The sequence below is a fragment of the Astatotilapia calliptera genome, chromosome 14, assembly GCF_964374335.1.
Source record: "Astatotilapia calliptera chromosome 14, fAstCal68.1, whole genome shotgun sequence".
Taxonomy (NCBI): domain Eukaryota; kingdom Metazoa; phylum Chordata; class Actinopteri; order Cichliformes; family Cichlidae; genus Astatotilapia; species Astatotilapia calliptera.
The window spans coordinates 6,460,118-6,476,955 of record NC_137435.1 but is presented as its reverse complement, the minus strand read 5'-3'; the positions used below and the strand labels follow the sequence as shown (position 1 = coordinate 6,476,955).

The 16,838-nt window shown below is 41.6% G+C and overlaps 2 protein-coding genes across 2 annotated transcripts; one reads left to right on the top strand and one right to left on the bottom strand.

The window, feature by feature from the left end:
* Positions 1–6,583: 6,583 nt before the first annotated feature.
* On the top strand, positions 6,584–9,918 carry b3gnt2l (UDP-GlcNAc:betaGal beta-1,3-N-acetylglucosaminyltransferase 2, like). The gene is made up of 2 exons (XM_026191722.2): positions 6,584–6,721; positions 8,285–9,918. The coding sequence occupies exon 2, from the start codon at positions 8,372–8,374 to the stop codon at positions 9,629–9,631; it is 1,260 nt and encodes a 419-aa protein (XP_026047507.1). The 5' UTR covers positions 6,584–6,721; positions 8,285–8,371; the 3' UTR covers positions 9,632–9,918.
* bckdha (branched chain keto acid dehydrogenase E1 subunit alpha) lies at positions 9,915–16,827 on the bottom strand. The gene is made up of 8 exons (XM_026191721.2): positions 16,525–16,827; positions 14,765–14,941; positions 14,571–14,657; positions 13,796–13,904; positions 12,778–12,939; positions 12,476–12,682; positions 12,235–12,376; positions 9,915–10,858 (listed from the first exon to the last, which is right to left on the bottom strand). The coding sequence occupies exons 1-8, from the start codon at positions 16,636–16,638 to the stop codon at positions 10,516–10,518; spliced, it is 1,341 nt and encodes a 446-aa protein (XP_026047506.1). The 5' UTR covers positions 16,639–16,827; the 3' UTR covers positions 9,915–10,515.
* Between the last annotated feature and the right edge of the window lie 11 nt (positions 16,828–16,838).

Genomic DNA, 16,838 nt, shown 5'->3' with positions numbered 1-16,838 from the left:
TCCCACTGACACGTCTTCCGAGGAGGAAGCAGAGTCTGGGGATGAGGGGAATGACCCGCCAATTTCCGGGGGCGAGGTCACTGAGGCAGTTAAACAACTCCTTGGTGGGTGAGCCCCTGGTGTTGACGAGGTCCGCCCCGAGTTCCTGAAGGCTCTGGACGTTGTAGGGCTGTCCTGGTTGACACGCCTTTGCAATGTTGCGTGGAGATCAGGGGCAGTACCTGTGGACTGGCAGACCGGGGTGGTGGTCCCCATCTTTAAGAAGGGGGACCGGAGGGTGTGTTCCAACTACAGGGGGATCACACTCCTCAGCCTCCCTGGGAAAGTCTATGCCAGGGTGCTGGAAAGGAGAGTTCGTCCGCTAGTCGAACCTCGGATACAGGAGGAACAATGCGGTTTTCGTCCTGGCCGCGGAACACTGGACCAGCTCTTTATCCTCTCGAGGGTACTTGAGGGCGCATGGGAGTTTGCCCAACCAGTCTACATGTGTTTTGTGGACTTGGAGAAGGCATTCGACCGTGTCCCTCGGGGTGTCCTGTGGGAGGTGCTGCGGGAGTATGGGGTGTCTGGCCCATTGCTACGGGCCATTCGATCCCTATACAACCGTTGCAGGAGCTTGGTTCGCATTGCCGGCAATAAGTCGGACTCGTTCCCGGTGGGTGATGGGCTCCGCCAGGGCTGCCCTTTGTCTCCGGTTCTGTTCATAATTTTTATGGACAGGATTTCTAGGCGCAGCCAAGTGGCGGAGGGCTTTCGCTTTGGTGGCCTCAGAATCTCATCTCTGATTTTTGCGGATGATGTGGTTCTGTTGGCTTCATCAGGTGAGGGCCTCCAGCTCGCACTGGAACGGTTCGCAGCCGAGTGTGAAGCAGCGGGAATGAGGATCAGCACCTCCAAATCTGAGGCCATGGTTCTCAGCCGGAAAAGGGTGGAGTGCCCTCTCCGGGTCGGGGATGAGTTCCTGCCCCAAGTGGAGGAGTTCAAGTATCTCGGGGTCTTGTTCGCGAGTGATGGGAGAAGGGAGCCGGAGATTGACAGACGGATTGGTGCTGCAGTTGCTGTAATGTGGACGCTGCACCGGTCCGTTGTGGTGAAGAGGGAGCTGAGTGTAAAAGCGAAGCTCTCAATTTACCGGTCGATCTACGTCCCTACCCTCACCTATGGCCACGAGCTGTGGGTAGTGACCGAAAGAACGAGATCGCGGATACAAGCGGCGGAAATGAGCTTCCTCCGAAGGGTGGCTGGCCTCTCCCTTAGAGATAGGGTGAGAAGTTCGGCCATCCGGGAGGGGCTCAGAGTAGAGCCGCTGCTGCTCCACATCGAAAGGAGCCAGCTGAGGTGGTTCGGGCATCTGACAAGGATGCCCCCTGGGCGCCTCCTGGGTGAGGTGTTCCAGGCATGTCCCACCGGGAGGAGGCCCTGGGGAAGACCCAGGACACGCTGGAGAGATTATATCTCTCGGCTGGCCTGGGAACGCCTTGGTATTCCCCCGGATAAGCTGGAGGAGGTGGCTGGGGAGAGGGAGGTCTGGGCCTCTTTGCTTAGGCTGCTGCCCCCGCGACCCGGCCTCGGATAAGCGGTTGAAGATGGATGGATGGATGGATGGATGGATGGTTTGACTGTTGATAAAGCATAAAGCATAAAAAATCACCCATCTCTGTGTTTCAAGGTTTTATTCAACTTTATTCCAACTCACTACCTGACAATTTCTGTGTTTTGGCATGGTAGGACACCAGGGCATGGGTCTTAGTGAAGGCAAACTTTGATAAGAACCAAGCCGTGTCCAAATTTGGCACAAGGAGGAAGCTCAGGTTTATTCCTCTGTACTGGTCCCGCAGTACAGCTTTCTTTTCAGCAGTTCCAGGCCAAGGGCATATGAAGTAAACAAGTTGTCACAGGTGGTCATTTTCTTTTGGAGACCTTCTCTAATGATAAGGGCAACTTGCGTGCCTGACTGCAGGCCAGCAATGTGCCATCATAGTCTAGCATGTTCCATGTACAGCTGGACCTGGCATCACATACTGCCCATATTTTTATCTCATAGTTCCCCGGTTTACTTGGAATGCCTGTAGTTGCATTCGATCCACCTTTCTTCATCTCTTGTTGTCCCTCCTTGTTTGTCATTGAGTTGGCTGTAGAGCTGGTCATCTACTAATTGGATGGTTGTTGGTTCAACCTCTATGTGCTCCAGTCTGGAGTTCTTACCAAGGTGTCCTTGGGCAACTTGCTGAGCCCCAACTTGGTCTCTGATGCATCCATTGGCATGTAAATGTTAGAAAGCATGATACATGGTGTATAACGCTTTGAGTGCTTGAGTGAGCACTGAAGAGGATTTCAAGTCATCAATACGAGACCTGGCATAGAGTATGTATTTAGGCCATGGTAGATTGTCTCTCTCTGTGACAGTGAAAGAAGGCACATGAGACAGTCACGCATCGTCTGTCACTGGGAACGATAGAAGACCAGATCAATATTTCCTCATATGACTGCATATATTCCTATACCTCAGCTGACTCCTCTTTCTTGATTGATTCTTCATCTTCATCATAATTGAAATGAAAGATGTGCAGTCTTCTGACACATCTTCTATTTCAGTTTCACATCCTGAAAAGTGAAGAAACTTCAAGAAGCCCAGTCATTATCTTTCCAAGCTCCCTCAACTACTATGTCTGGATGCCTGAGAGCTTATTTGAACATATTTCAAATTCCTCATCATCATCATCTTCATCAATTTCCTTCACTTTATACCTTTCTTCCACTTCTGCAGAGAAAGAAGTAGCATGGCGTCTAAATATTGGCTATATTTTCCTTATCTTCTAACCCTGGATCCTCCTCATCAGTTGATTCTTCCTCCTGATTATATTACAGGAAAATATATGCATTGTTCTTCTGGTCATTCCTTTTTGCACAACATGGTAAAAAAACAAATTAGCACGCAAGCCTCAAGTGCAATGTAGAGCACCTGCCTTCTCATTATACTGCCTGTTTTGTTGTTGTTATGACCACTGTTTGACCCCACACATCAATGATCCAAGATCAAAGATGTTTGAAAGCAGTATGGTGTGACAATATGACCCTTTGCACCACTTTGTACTGTCCTCAGAGGACAACAGGTGTTATTAGATTAAATTTAAAAATCCATAAACCAATAAAAATATACAAAACTTATTCTAATCATGCATAGCATAGTATTGAACAACTTATTTTCAGACCATTTGATGAATAAAAAACACATTTTGATGGCAAAAGATTTCTTTGGGGGTCAAAAATTACCCCAGAACAACAGGGGGGTTAAACCGAAATATAGGATAAACGTTCTTAATCTTTCAATTCAGATCAGTATCATTCCAAATGTCTCTTACTATTTAAGATTTTTAAAGGACTGGTACAGTTTAATATCTCATATGTTTTACATGCCACCTTAGAGGCAATGATGCCTTAAGGCAAGTTCTGCTGCTTAGAAACACTACAAATGTCGTCATTGTAGCTCTATCACCACACAGAAGTAATGAATGTACCCAAGTCACAATAAAATTCATGCAAACAAATGCAACTTGTTTTCTTCACAGCTATGTTAGATTTACAGAATTTATATAATTTCTGATGATATGAAACACAAAAGACCTTGATGATGAGCAAAGCAGGCAACTACCAACAATATGATCCCCATACTCTGCCAGGATAAGCAATGCATCTTATACAACACCACACAGTGTGGGCACTAACAATATATTCTCTACATTTCATTTAGTTTCTTCATTTGTCAGAAAGCTGGACTCATACTCCTGCTGCTCTTTATTTACATTACACTGGGCATTGTGAAGAGGAAACTGCAGCACCAGGATAGTTATAGTTAAGTAAAACAAATCTAAGAACTAGCTAAAATGATTTTGTGAATCTGGAAAACTAGCTAAAAATAAAATATTCTTAGTTTTAGTACTTTTTTTTTAGTTTGGATGCACACGTTTGCTGAAACTTTGGATGTCTAGAAGACTTTGAGTCAACTGATTTCACAAAATTGAATTTTTTTCTTAAATCTCTCCTATGGGATGTGCTTTCCACATATTAATACTTTAAAAAAATGATCAATCATCACATATCAAAATGGTTTATCAGAATTGGGTGTGCCCATTAGGGTAGTGGTGTGCCTCGCCTAGAATTATACGTTGCACAAACAAAGGCACAAAGACTGCTAAAACGTTGGTGTGTAAGTAGTGAAGCCTGTGGTGAATCGGTTTTGTTAAATCGAATCAAACATTCTGGCCAATTCAGCATTATGGAGAAAAAATGTGTAGGCAGAGATGGTTTGTTATTAGGCCCGTGCCAGATACCATCCTGAAAAACGCAGCCATGTTTTTTCTTCCAAAGCTGTTTCTCTGCATCAGTGGAAACCTGTTGCATAGCAGGGAGGGAGGGAGATATGTCACTCTTCAAGTGACAAACTCCTTGTTTGTCACTTGAAGAGTGACAAACTCCTTGTTACTCTTCAAGGAGTTTTGTGTGTGTGTGTGTACGTGTCACCTCCTGCTCAGCTCCTGCTCAAGGAACTACATCCGCCCTGTAGAAACTGGGTTAGGGTTGCTAGTGTGAGCTTGCCACACAGCAACAGCCTTTGGCAGAAGGACAGGATCTAGCAGGGAAGCCACTTTGTAGTGGTGTTGATGCTGTTTTAACTTTAGCCAGTTTTCATGGTTCAGTGAGGGCAACCAACTCAGCAGTGTGCAAGGCTTACATAAAGAAGGCAGAATAACCAGATTTAAAAACTCCATACTGTGTGAAAACTGCATAGCTCACTGGATTCTGACCAGTGGCTGGATGTCGAGATGGTGAACAATCTACAATAATAACAAAATCAGGTTTAAAGGTAATAGGTGTCTCAGAGAGAACTGCATGAGGGGAACATGCTTCATTTAGCACAGAAACACAATTATGCTTCTTCCCTTCTCCAGCAGCAGGCAACATTGTGGACTTCTGTTCTGAATGAACTGAAGTTTTAAATTAAACAAAAAAAGCTTGCTCAGTTTCCCATGCACAATAGTGTGCAAAGTGGTGTTTCCAAAACAACATAGTTGGGGATAAATGTGAGAGACTAGAAGCACATTCCTAGAAAAGACACTTGCTTCTTTGTTACAGGTTTTGCTATTTTATGAATCATTTCAACACAATTGGGTGAAAGGGAGTTGCCCTTAGCTGTGATCACATGACCAAAAAAGTTTAAGTCAAGTCAAAGTTTATTTATATAGCACATTTAAAAGACTACTGTACATCAAAGTGCTTTACAATAAAACCGCATTGCGGGCAGAACAAAGAAATAATAGTACAATTATACTTAAAATTGCATTTATGTGGTGTAGTGCAGGCCGAATGAAAGTCAAACTAATTTGTTTCAAAAGCTAAGTTAAAAACAAAAGTACAAGTCAAGAGCAGTAAAAATTAAGAAAAACACTACAGAATAGGAAAAGATAAAATACAATAACATACTATACAAAATAGAAGAATTTGACACCATTTCTCAGTTGGCCCAGTGGCTCACCACCATGCTTCTCTGTATCAAGAAAACCATACAGAGGATGAGGAGAGTGACCTTCGCCAAATTGCCTATCCTGCTTATAAGCCCTAAACAAATAACTTGCATTCTTCTTTTTTGCCTTGACCTCTCACTTCCATACTAGCAGCCTTCATAATTGTTTGACCATTACCCTTTGTATTCACAGATACCATTTCTTTCCTGCAGTATTCTCTCAAATTCTATCCGCTGAACACTACCTTTCTGAGTGCAGGCTTCACACAGTATGTAAGTTGTATATTATTATGAATCAGGTATTGGCCCAGAAATAGTTCAGTTATTCATAATTGTGCTGCAATACCAATACCAACCAAAACCAAAATGCCAATATTGATAAAGGCTCAAATTTGCTTTGGTGATTTTGAATGCATATGTGTACTGTTTTGACAAAGGAGAGCGCCTCTAATTAAATAGTGGTTGATCTCAGCTGCAGAGGCCAAGAGTGTCTGTCTGAGGTTTTTCCAATGAATATATACCCCCTCTGACTTATGATGCAAATTTCTCAGGATTTGGACTTGATTTGATGAAGATTTATAAAGCATGCTTTTATAAACACAAGTAATTAATTTGCTAATTGTTTTCATATCCATTAACAGCAAGTTTAACAAAATTTCCATAAAAGAAGGTGATGGATGTCCTTCAACTTTGTGAGCATTTGCATGGTTTCCATCCGTGTAGGAGTGTAAGAGTGTATGTTTTTTTTTCTTCTTAATGTTTGAGTTGTGTTTTTCTGTCTTAGGCTCAGGCTGAAAAGGAAAAACAAAACAACAACAAAAACAAACAAACAGTTTTTAACGCCTGCAGAGATGCAATATATTAAAGAAAAAAAAGAGCTCTAGTGATCTGAACAATGTGCTCATGTATCCAGATGATTTTGTCAGTGAACAATTGGTCTTAAATTATTTGTGATGTTTCCGGTCAAACGTTTGAACATACCTGTCTCGTGGGCGTGGTTTCAACATGTGGGAAGGGAACACTTGATCTCATACAGTCCTGCACCTGCATTAAGTGGGATTTCTCCCTCGCCTGCTGAACAGAAACAGGATTGTAAAGCTAAATGATCAGGTTTTGCGCTCCTGCGGATCTGTTTGCGGTACCTGAGGACACTTGGAAACTAATTTGATTTTTTCCTCTTGCTTTACAGTAATCCGATCAGTAAGTATTTTCCGCAACTCATTTATCATTGGTTTCACTTTTTTTTGTTTTTAAGGGGTTGTCTTCCGCTTAGGTGTAAAGTTTGCGCAGTTATATAACAATTGAACCAAATCATGCATAAATTAAAATTAAAAATGTCAAACGTTCAAAGTTAGTCTTGTGCTTACGAAACAAAGGCTCTCGCGTGAAAGAAAAAGAGAGGAAGTCCTTTAAGGCATTTTTAATTGTTAGGTTTCTCCTCTCCTCAGCCATCGAGACGTTTCTCCTTTATATCTCTGCTCGCCTCTAATTAAAAACCGGCGAGCAAACATGTTCGCAGGTGCATTTTTTAGCAGATTCGGCTACAAGCTACTTTTTTCCATCTTTGTCAGTTGGATATCCTTAGAAATATGTTTTAACAGTACACACTTGCACTGATATTATACGTGGATTGGAGAGGTGTTCTTAATTTAACTGCCGTTTAATTGGTTATCCAACTGTGTTGAACACTGGTAAGTCGATTAGGAAGTAGAACTAAATAAGTACTTTAATAAAATAAATAAATGTGTGTGTATTTGTATTTATAGATTGATTCAGGGGAAACATATGTGTTATATACTGTTCTGCCTTAACTAATTAAAAGCCGCTTTTCACCCTTCCTTGTAAAAGGTTTGAAAAAAATCCTACGAAATGTTTGCAAATTCAACTTTCCGCGTTGGATTAATCGGAACTCGGGAGGGACGTCACTCTCGCGCGCATGATTAGCGAGGAAGAGCCATTCAAGCATCACTGGCAACACAACACAATACTTGATTTTTGCGCTTTAAAACAGCGATGGCCAGGCTGTTCAGTGCAGTCATAAATCCACAACGGTGGCAGTACACATTAAACGTTTACAGCTTTTCTATTGTCCACGTTCACTGTCGCTACTTGAATCATTAACTCGGGGTTGACTTTCAGAGTAGCAAATCCGAGACGGGGGCGGTCACATTCAAATTCAAATTCCAGCTGGGAAATGTAAATTCCAATTTATTCACGAATGCATAATTTGGGATAATCTGCTTACATTGAAGTGTTTTATTCAGCATTAAGAGTTCATTGTATTACAGAAACTGCATTAGATTACTAATGATCTTATGGCCCCACCCTCTAGCCTATCATACTTTTTGAAGTTAGGCCTATGGAAAAACAAACAAACATGGAGGTGACTGTTTTTGTGAATCTGTGCTGTATAAGTAACAAATTTTTAACTTAGTAAAACTACATCATGATGCTGTGATCTTTAATAGGTAATAATTTGCTGACAGAAGTGTAATTAGTAATTATGTCACTGAGGCTAACGATCCTGTTGTGTCACCTCAGCATTTAAAATATGTTATCAAGATTAGACCAGGACTCCATCATAGTCTTCTACTCTATTTCTAGCTTAACATTTTTGTGTTTTCTTCAAAATCTGCCTTTTAAAAAATTCAAATAAGCTGCCCTATATACATTTCTATTTTTAAAGAGTGAATGCATTTCTTTTGAGGTTGGGCCCTTTTTAGTTTCTGATGTAATATTGCTTTTTTTGCCCCCTGTTGACAGGTACTTCCCGTTTGTAACCTACTGAGTTGGTGTAACCTGGAATACAGCATATTGTCCAGTCCCCATGAAAGATGACTCATATCTAGAATGGCACAAGTCGCAGCTTTGCTTACTTACCTCAAGTCAATTACGCGTATTCAGACATTCAGTGTTATGGTTCTTTTCTTCTCTTTAATTTTAATCGTTTTCTACATGACTGTCCAGGTGGAGACCACCCACAGTTTACGGAGTGTAAGAACACAATTTCCCCAACAGAAGGGCATTACCAGGCATGTTCATTTACACAATGTTTCAGCTGGCTTCAGACAGACCATTCCTAAAAGCAGAGCTTACTGGAACCGTTTACTGTACTCAGCCCTGATGAATCTGGACAAGGGAGGAAACCCATTCAATCAAAACTCTAACTGGTCTAACTGCAGGCTGACAAATCAAGAGTTTCTGCAAATCAACGTGCATGACTTCAGCTCCTACCCTGTCCAATTTCGGGATTTTCTGGAGGGGATGAACTGCAGGACTGCCCCAATTCTGATTGATCAGCCCAACAAATGTGGTTTCAGTAAAAGGAAGACGGAGAGCCACACCTTGTTGCTTTTTGCCATCAAGTCATCTCCCAGAAACTTTGAACAGAGGCAGGCAGTGCGAGAGACGTGGGGCCGAGAGATGACGTATCCAAATGGACTCAAAGTGCGTATGGTGTTCCTTCTGGGGAGCTCCCCACCACAAGATCCTGACCTGACCCCACTGCTGTCATTTGAAGCAAAACTCTATGGGGATATCCTGCAGTGGGACTTCCATGAAACATTTCTAAACCTGACGCTCAAAATGAACATGTTGCTCGACTGGACATTGAAAAGCTGTCCTCATGTCTCCTTTGTCTTTAGTGGGGATGATGATGTATTTGTCAACACCCCAGCACTGGTCAGGTACATCGAGTCTCTCGAGGCTTCTAAAGTATCTAGTTTGTATGCTGGTCATGTTATAAGTGCTGGAAGTCCCCTCAGGGACTCAAATAGCAAATACTACATCCCTATGAGCTTCTACGATGGCCCATACCCTCCTTATGCTGGTGGAGGTGGCTATCTTATCTCTGGATCTTTGCTAGAATCCCTCTATTCACTTTTACACATCATTCCTTTCTTCCCCATTGATGATGCCTATGTTGGGATGTGTTTCATGGCTTTAGGGATTTCTCCTGAGGCACACTCAGGATTTCAGACATTTGATATCAGAGCAGAAGATCGTGAGGATCTCTGTGCATATAAAAACCTTATTCTGGTTCACCAGAGGTCCCCACAGGAGTTAAAAAAGTTGTGGAAGGGGATTAACAGCTCCCTGTTGGCTTGTTGAACGGGACTGGTTATGAAGATGGCAAATAGTGACTGCACTTGCATATTAAAGATTTGTTTCTCCACTAATGTACTATTCATGGTTTTGCAGAGTTGATTTTCTATAGACCATCTTGCCAGCAAAAAAAGAAATGTATTGTGAACAAAATTAAGTTGCCGTAAAGCAGCTTGATTTTGTTACCAGACTGGGTGTCATCATGGAAAGGCATTTGATTGCCCATTCAGGCATTAAATCACATGTAGGTCAAACCGGCCATACAACTGAAATGAAATAAAAACAAGAATGAATGTTCCTTAGTTTATTTTCCACGAAACACCAATCACGAGCTAGGTAAGTGTACAGTTCTGGGATTTCGAACAGTGTGTAACATCACCACAGCATACCATCACATCTAAAATTTGAGTGTGTATACTAAGAAGCATTTTAATAGTTCTTTGAAATACGTTAAAGCGGTCACTTCAGTGACACACAATAAAACCTGTTAGACGTCACTGAACAGGAGTGTAAGAAGAGAAGAAACACAAAGTCAAGTTCCATTTTTTTTGCCCGCTGTTGTGTTTATATTGTGAGTAATGCATTCACACTGCAGCAGGTGATTCTAGTGTACTTGCAGAACATTACAGAACCTGGAATTAATGTGAAATAAAGGTGTGAATTTAAATTTGAGAAGCTTTACTACCAATAGTAAATCTTATTAACTTAAGGCACCAAACCCAGACACATGAAGAGCTTGGAGTTTTGTTTTGCAACCACAATCTTTCTCCCCGCTGTCATGCAGAAAGAAATGACAAGTATCAAAACTACCTTTTATGAATACAGCTAAAACTGTGCAACAGTCTATTTATCAACCAAACTTCAACTCGTTTTGCCCCGTAGCAAAAAAGTTATTTTTCATACAAGTCTAGTGGGTAGTTCTCTTTGTACTGCTGCACATGTCTCCACAGGGACTCTCTCTGCTTGTTCAGGCTGGGTATCATCTCCTGGTACACGTCTGTGAACAACAGTTCAGGATTGGGTTTGAGCCGCCTTTCAGCCCTCTCAAACGCCTCCATCACCGTCTTGCGCGATTGTTTTCGCCAGCTCCTCTCGTCATCTTCACTCCACCATCCGCGGGCTGTCATGTAATGTCTCAGCCTGGAAATGGGATGGTCCTGTTTGTCCCAATAGTTCACTTCATCCACTGAACGGTACGCCGAGCTGTCATCGCTGGTGCTGTGGTGGCCAATTCTGAAGAATCAACAAAATACATATTTCTTAACATGACTTTTCATACTTTCGCTGTTTCAGGATGAGTACATCTGTGGTGTACAGCACTCTTCAATTACAACCCAAAAATGTACTTTTAAAATTCTACACCAAATCACAATTTCCATTATAGCAACATAAAATTAAGCGTTTCTAACTATAAACCTTTAATAATATTTAGATGATCAAATATATTTTCACTTTACTGCCAATATCTAATGAGCCTTTTATGGCTTAGGGGGTAAAACCCTTGCATTCTGGTAAAGGTGCATATCGATAATCTTAAAACAACAGCGAAATTAAAAAATGATCACAGCTAAAAGAAAGCCACCTGGCTTTTGTAAAGTGCCATATTTACTTTATGAACTGCACAGTTCAGTCCTCATTAGCAGCTGGCTTTAGTTTACACAAAGAAAATTGACTATTTTAACTACATAATCACATTTTTGTTAGATGGCTTCAAACTTCTGACACGGCTGTCAGTCTACAAGGTTAAAGTTGGTTTTGTAGTCCAGCAGAGGTTTGCTGCCTGTCCAGCTATATTACATGAAGGCAGCGTACAAACTGGTCTCTTAAGTATGTCTGTGGGCCACTCTGGCTCGTGCTGTTGTTGGTCTGTCCGCCAAAAGTGAGTGGCAGCTCTCTGAACAAAACATCTTGTTGATTCCCGAGGTATGAGGAGAATGGTCAGAGCACATGAACCTGTTCAAACTGAAGTAGATGAGCTTCAGCACCAAAGACTACACTGGGAGCCAAGAACAGGAAACCGTTTATTTTCCAGATGGGAGTATCGGAATTTGAGATGAACATGGAAACCTCCATCCATCCTGCTTTATGTGAACGTTTCAGGCTGGTGATGGTGTTTTCGTGGTGTGGGGGAAATTTTCACTTAGTATTAACTGAGGATTGAATTTTATTGCTTCCAGCAGGATCATTTGTTATGTCGCAAAGGTCAAATAACCTCAAACAGTTTTTTTTAAACATGACAATGAGTTCACTGTACTCAAACATCCCTCCACAATCACCAGATCTCAGTCCAACAGCGCACCGTTGGCATGTGGTGAAAAAGAAAATTCAAATCATGGAGGTGCAGCAGACAAATCTGCAGAAACTGCATGATGCCATCATGTCAATATGGAACAAAATCTCCAACCCATTACTAGGCAAGGTGTACCTAACCAAATTCTGTTGAGTGCATTTACTTATTTATTTGATGCTGTCCATTCAAGTGTTAAATTTCAGTAGTAAAATGAAACATTAATAAAGAATGAAGAAAATGTTAGTGATGAACTGTCAGCCTAAAAACTGTTCCACATGTCCTTTCAAACGCAGACAAAATCACTCAAACATTAACAAACCTGTAGGTCATTGCCTCAATGAGGAATGGCTGGTTCTCAGCCACAGCCCTGCGCCTCGCTTCCTTTGTAGCGTTGTACACAGCAAACACATCATTACCATCAACACGAATGGACAACATGCCATAACCAGGACCACGAGCAGCTGTTAAAGAAAAAGAACCAGAGGTGTGTGGATAAGAGCAGCTGGAACATCAATCAGACAGCAGCAGAAAAGTGGCAGAAAAATCACATTCAGCCTTACCGATGCCATCACCTCTATACTGTTCGTTTGTAGGGGTAGAGATGGCATAGCCATTGTTGCGGCAAAAAAATATCAGTGGGCACTCAAGGGTGGCAGAGAAGTTGAAGCCGGCGTGTGCATCCCCTTCGCTAGCTGCTCCTTCTCCAAAATAGCAAATGACGGCGCGGTTTGTGTTCTCTCTCTTGACTGCATACGCAGCTCCAGCCGCTGAAAGAGACACAGAGCCACAGACATATTTACAGCTGTGTGTTTGTCTATCCTGCTTCAGGCAGCAGAGGTAAATACACAGGCGTGGAGCTCACCCTGAGGAATCTGTGTGGCCAGAGGAGATGAGATGGTGACAAAGTTCAGATCTTTGGAGCCATAGTGGACGGGCATCTGCCGGCCCTTTCCGAGGTCATCAGCATTGGCGTAACACTGAGCCATGAAGTGATCCAGAGGAAAGCCTCGGTACATCAGCACTCCTGTAATAGAAGATGTGTCGCACGATTTCTCACAAGACAAGAGAACCAGACCGACTGAAGGAGCAAACAGTGGGGATATTAAAATAAGGACTGGAGACTTGGGAACCCTTTTTTTGTTGTGGTCAGTTTTTTTGAATGTAAAACATATTTGTGTTTTACATTCAAATGTGTCCATTCTGATAATTTCAGCAATCTTCCCCTCAGAATTTGCTCACGTCTGAATCCTTATATTGATGCTATGATTATTATTCCTCATACTGAAGTGATGATTGTTATTCTCTCACTGATAAATACAAAAATCACGGTGAATAGAATAGTCAGAAGAGCACAGGAGGAATGTGATTATTGTGCACCACATCCCTTTCGCTAAACTATCTAACATGCTTGGAATGATCTTTTTATAAGGTAGGCAAGAGTCTTATTACTTTGGTAAAACCTTAAACTATGAGAGGGAGCACTGCTGATGCCAGTTAGCCTACAGCTGGTTATACTGTGTGGCACTGAGGCAAATAGTTTTTGACTCACTGGATTTTATTAATTTGACTAAACTTTACTAATTTTTGGAAACCGGATGAACTCAGTTTGTAAGCAATAAATATTCTTGTTAAATTCTCATATAAACAAGTTTTTTTCTGTAGTAATCATTTGACCATACTGCAAAATAATTTGTTCAGTTTCAAATGTTGTCTGGAAGACATTTGTGATAACAACAACAACAAAAGGAGATGTAGAAATGAACACTGAAGTGGTCAACTGTTTTGATTACAATTAAAATGTTCATATGAACAATGGACCAAAAAAATAGAACTATAGTAGTTGGGGGAAAAGCCCAAACGAAACCACATTTCATTCTTACCAGCTTCTCTGTATTGCCCAAAAACCAGATCGTTTGGATCCAGAGCAGCAGCACTGCCGATGTGTGTCCCCTCCTCACCATAGTTAGTCATGTAGAAGGAGATCCGACCCTGTAACGGACAGGGCTGGACGGTTAATCAGACTGTAATCTCAAGTATGATTTTTTTTTTTTTAAGCAATTACGAAAATAAAACAACTGGGAAAAAATAATTACTTTTTGCATTAATTTTACCTGAAATCGTTGTGTTTTGCTGTTATAAATCAAGTGCACCTCTTTCTTTTACAGCTATTTGGTGTCCTCCCTTCATAAAAACTAAAACTCACTTGCTGTTTAGTTCAGCTCGAGCCAAAATGACTAAAGATTTGGATGGAATAAAACTAATGGTTTAGTGAATATCTGCTTGTGTCACAGGATCACTCAAGAGCTCTCACTGGATTTCTTTCAGTAATCAGCAACAGTTGGCCTTTAAGTCAAAAACACTCCCTAGTCAGCGCCCAACTTCCCTATGAGATGGACCTGTGTCCTTGAGAACCCCTATCTAATTTTTATGCATTCATTTTTAATTTGAAATTATAATTAACATAAAAAAGCCCTGCAGCAGACTGGCGACCTATCCAGGGTGTACCCTGCCTCTCGCCCTAAGACAGCAGATAAGTGGAGATAGACGGATGGATAAAGAAAATACCCTTTGAAACACCTATTTTTAAGTTCAAAAACTGCTGATGTTGTGTTTTAAATAATCAGGTTGAGCCAGGAAATGCAGGAGGAAACATACCTGTCTTTGAGACTCATAAAGAATGCGGTCCATTGTGTTCAGCATCGTCATCTTCTGATAAAAGTTCAAAACTGTCTCTTTGGAGAGCTGCGTAGGAGAGAAACACATAATCGACAAATTAACATTGGCTCAACAGACTGCAGGGGTCTTAGGGGCACATTTGGGAACCAGGAGCACAGGCAGGCTGATTGTACCTGAGGGTCTTGAGAGGGGTTGATGATATTTCCCTGCCTGTCCATCACGCGGTACACTGGGATCCCAGAGATGACATTGGGCTGGATGAACTCGAGCTGATCCACAAACTCGGCCGAGGCTCCTGGAAACTGGGGCTTTTCCAGCGAAGAGTCAAAGGTCTGCTGCAGCTGAAGAACCTGAAAGGATTGAATACAAGCATTATTTATTAACAATCTCATTGTGGCTGTGGCAAAGAAAGGCCCTAGGAAAAGCAAACACAGCATATCAGGTCACACAACTCATACAAACTGTCAAGCACGTGGTGGAGGGGTGACGATTTGAACTTGTTTTGCAGCCACACAATCGTGAACTCTTCTGTATCCCAAAGTATTCTAGAGTCAAATGTGAAGCCATCTCTCTGACAACCACTGGGTCATGCAACTGGATAATAAGCAGCAAATCTACAGCAGAAAAATAAGAAATTCAAGGTGTTCCAATGGCCCAGTAAAGTCACAACCTTTAACCTGACTGAAATGCTGTGGTAGGTCCTTAAGAGACCTGTGCACAAACAACTTACCGGTACCTGAATTTCTATTGTGTATATATGTATTGTTTTATATTTGTGTTGCTTCATTTCATTTTGCTCTTTTCCCCCCACAGGCTTGTCCACCAGGACTCTGAACTGCATTAATGAAATGCATAAAATTGAATTATAAATTAAGTTTGGTGACTGATTCTTAGTTTTACTATTTATTTTATTTTTCAAAAGGCTAGTTTTTATTTTAGGTAACTTTTTAAACATCTAGTTTAAGTTTTTAGTTTTGTTTTAGTTAACTATAATAACACTGGTTGAACCTTTAGAGATTTTAGAAAGCTTAATTTCAGAAAAATGAAGACAATACAATACAGTGGAACCCCGACTTACGAGTACCCCCATTTAACAAAAAAATCAAGTTATGAAGGCACTTAACGGCAATATTTCTGCCCGCGTTACGGCAAAATGCAAATTTTCGACTTGCGAAAGACCCTTGGGAACGAATTAATTTCGTAAGTCTGGGTTCTTATAAATGAGGAAGTGATTAAGTATGTACTCCTTCCAGTGTAGTTCTATTGTTCCGCTGTAACAACAATTCACAAATCTCTTTCCCATACAGATTTTAGAAACTCCACATTAGATTATTTTTAAAGAGTTACATCCAGATTTAAGTGCTGGAGCGATCGAAGGAAATAAAATAGCAGTGAAGGACATACAGTAGCAACAGCAATTAAATAAAGTTGTTTTGAAAAAATGATGCATTCGAGGACATCGGATTTCCTCCTTCACGCCCCTTGGTTCGACCAATGGAAAAGAGGCTAGCTAAGTCCTTAGCCGGCTGGCTAACTAGTCCGGTGTGAGAGTCAAAACAACAAAAATTAAAATTAGTATTTATTGCAACTCAAGTTGTTTAGTAAATGTCAAACATGCATTCACTAATTATGTGAGAGTTAGTCTGACTTTTCACGGATACACTGGAGAATCGGTATAGCATTTCAGCAAGGTTGTTAGCCAAGTTAGCGGCTCCGTAGCTAACCAGAATCTTTGTGCAAACAAGACCTAACCCCAAAACTTATTAAAAGATTCAGTTTATTTTTAACAGTATTTCTACTTGATTGAGTTGGACGATACTCTTTCGTGAGCCTTGCTGTATCCCGGGTTCTTAATGACAGCGTTATCTCCAGTCCAGCCTCCCATAATTTATTCATTGCTCAATCCAAACAGTGCATGAGAGTTTTCACTTACAGTTACCCTGAAGCCTCTGCGCTGAAGCAGTCGATATGCCTTCAGTCCTGCTGTCTGACGGACAGCGCGGAAACAGAGCCCATACATTTTGCTCATGCTGCTCACAGCTGCCATCTGCACACTCAATAATTGTTTGATTTAACCGCCGCCGTACACCAGGTAAGGAGAAGTTACACTGGTGGATATGCACAAATCTGCCCAACGGAACTGCTAATAACCACCACTCGCTGTCCTTCCTGTTTTCATCCACAGTTTACAGGCCGAGAGTCGCAAACTGATTGCAACATTAAAGTCGGTTACAGTATCCTCCACAT

Excerpts from the sequence above, each read along its gene's own strand:
- b3gnt2l (XM_026191722.2), top strand. The coding sequence starts at position 8,372 with ATGGCACAAGTCGCAGCTTTGCTTACTTACCTCAAGTCAATTACGCGT.
- bckdha (XM_026191721.2), bottom strand. The coding sequence starts at position 16,638 with ATGGCAGCTGTGAGCAGCATGAGCAAAATGTATGGGCTCTGTTTCCGC. Across the intron at positions 14,942-16,524 it reads GCAGAGGCTTCAGGGTAACT|GTTCTTCAGCTGCAGCAGAC; the intron begins GTAAGTGAAAAC and ends CAATCCTTTCAG. Across the intron at positions 12,940-13,795 it reads TGGGCAATACAGAGAAGCTG|GAGTGCTGATGTACCGAGGC; the intron begins GTAAGAATGAAA and ends CTTCTATTACAG.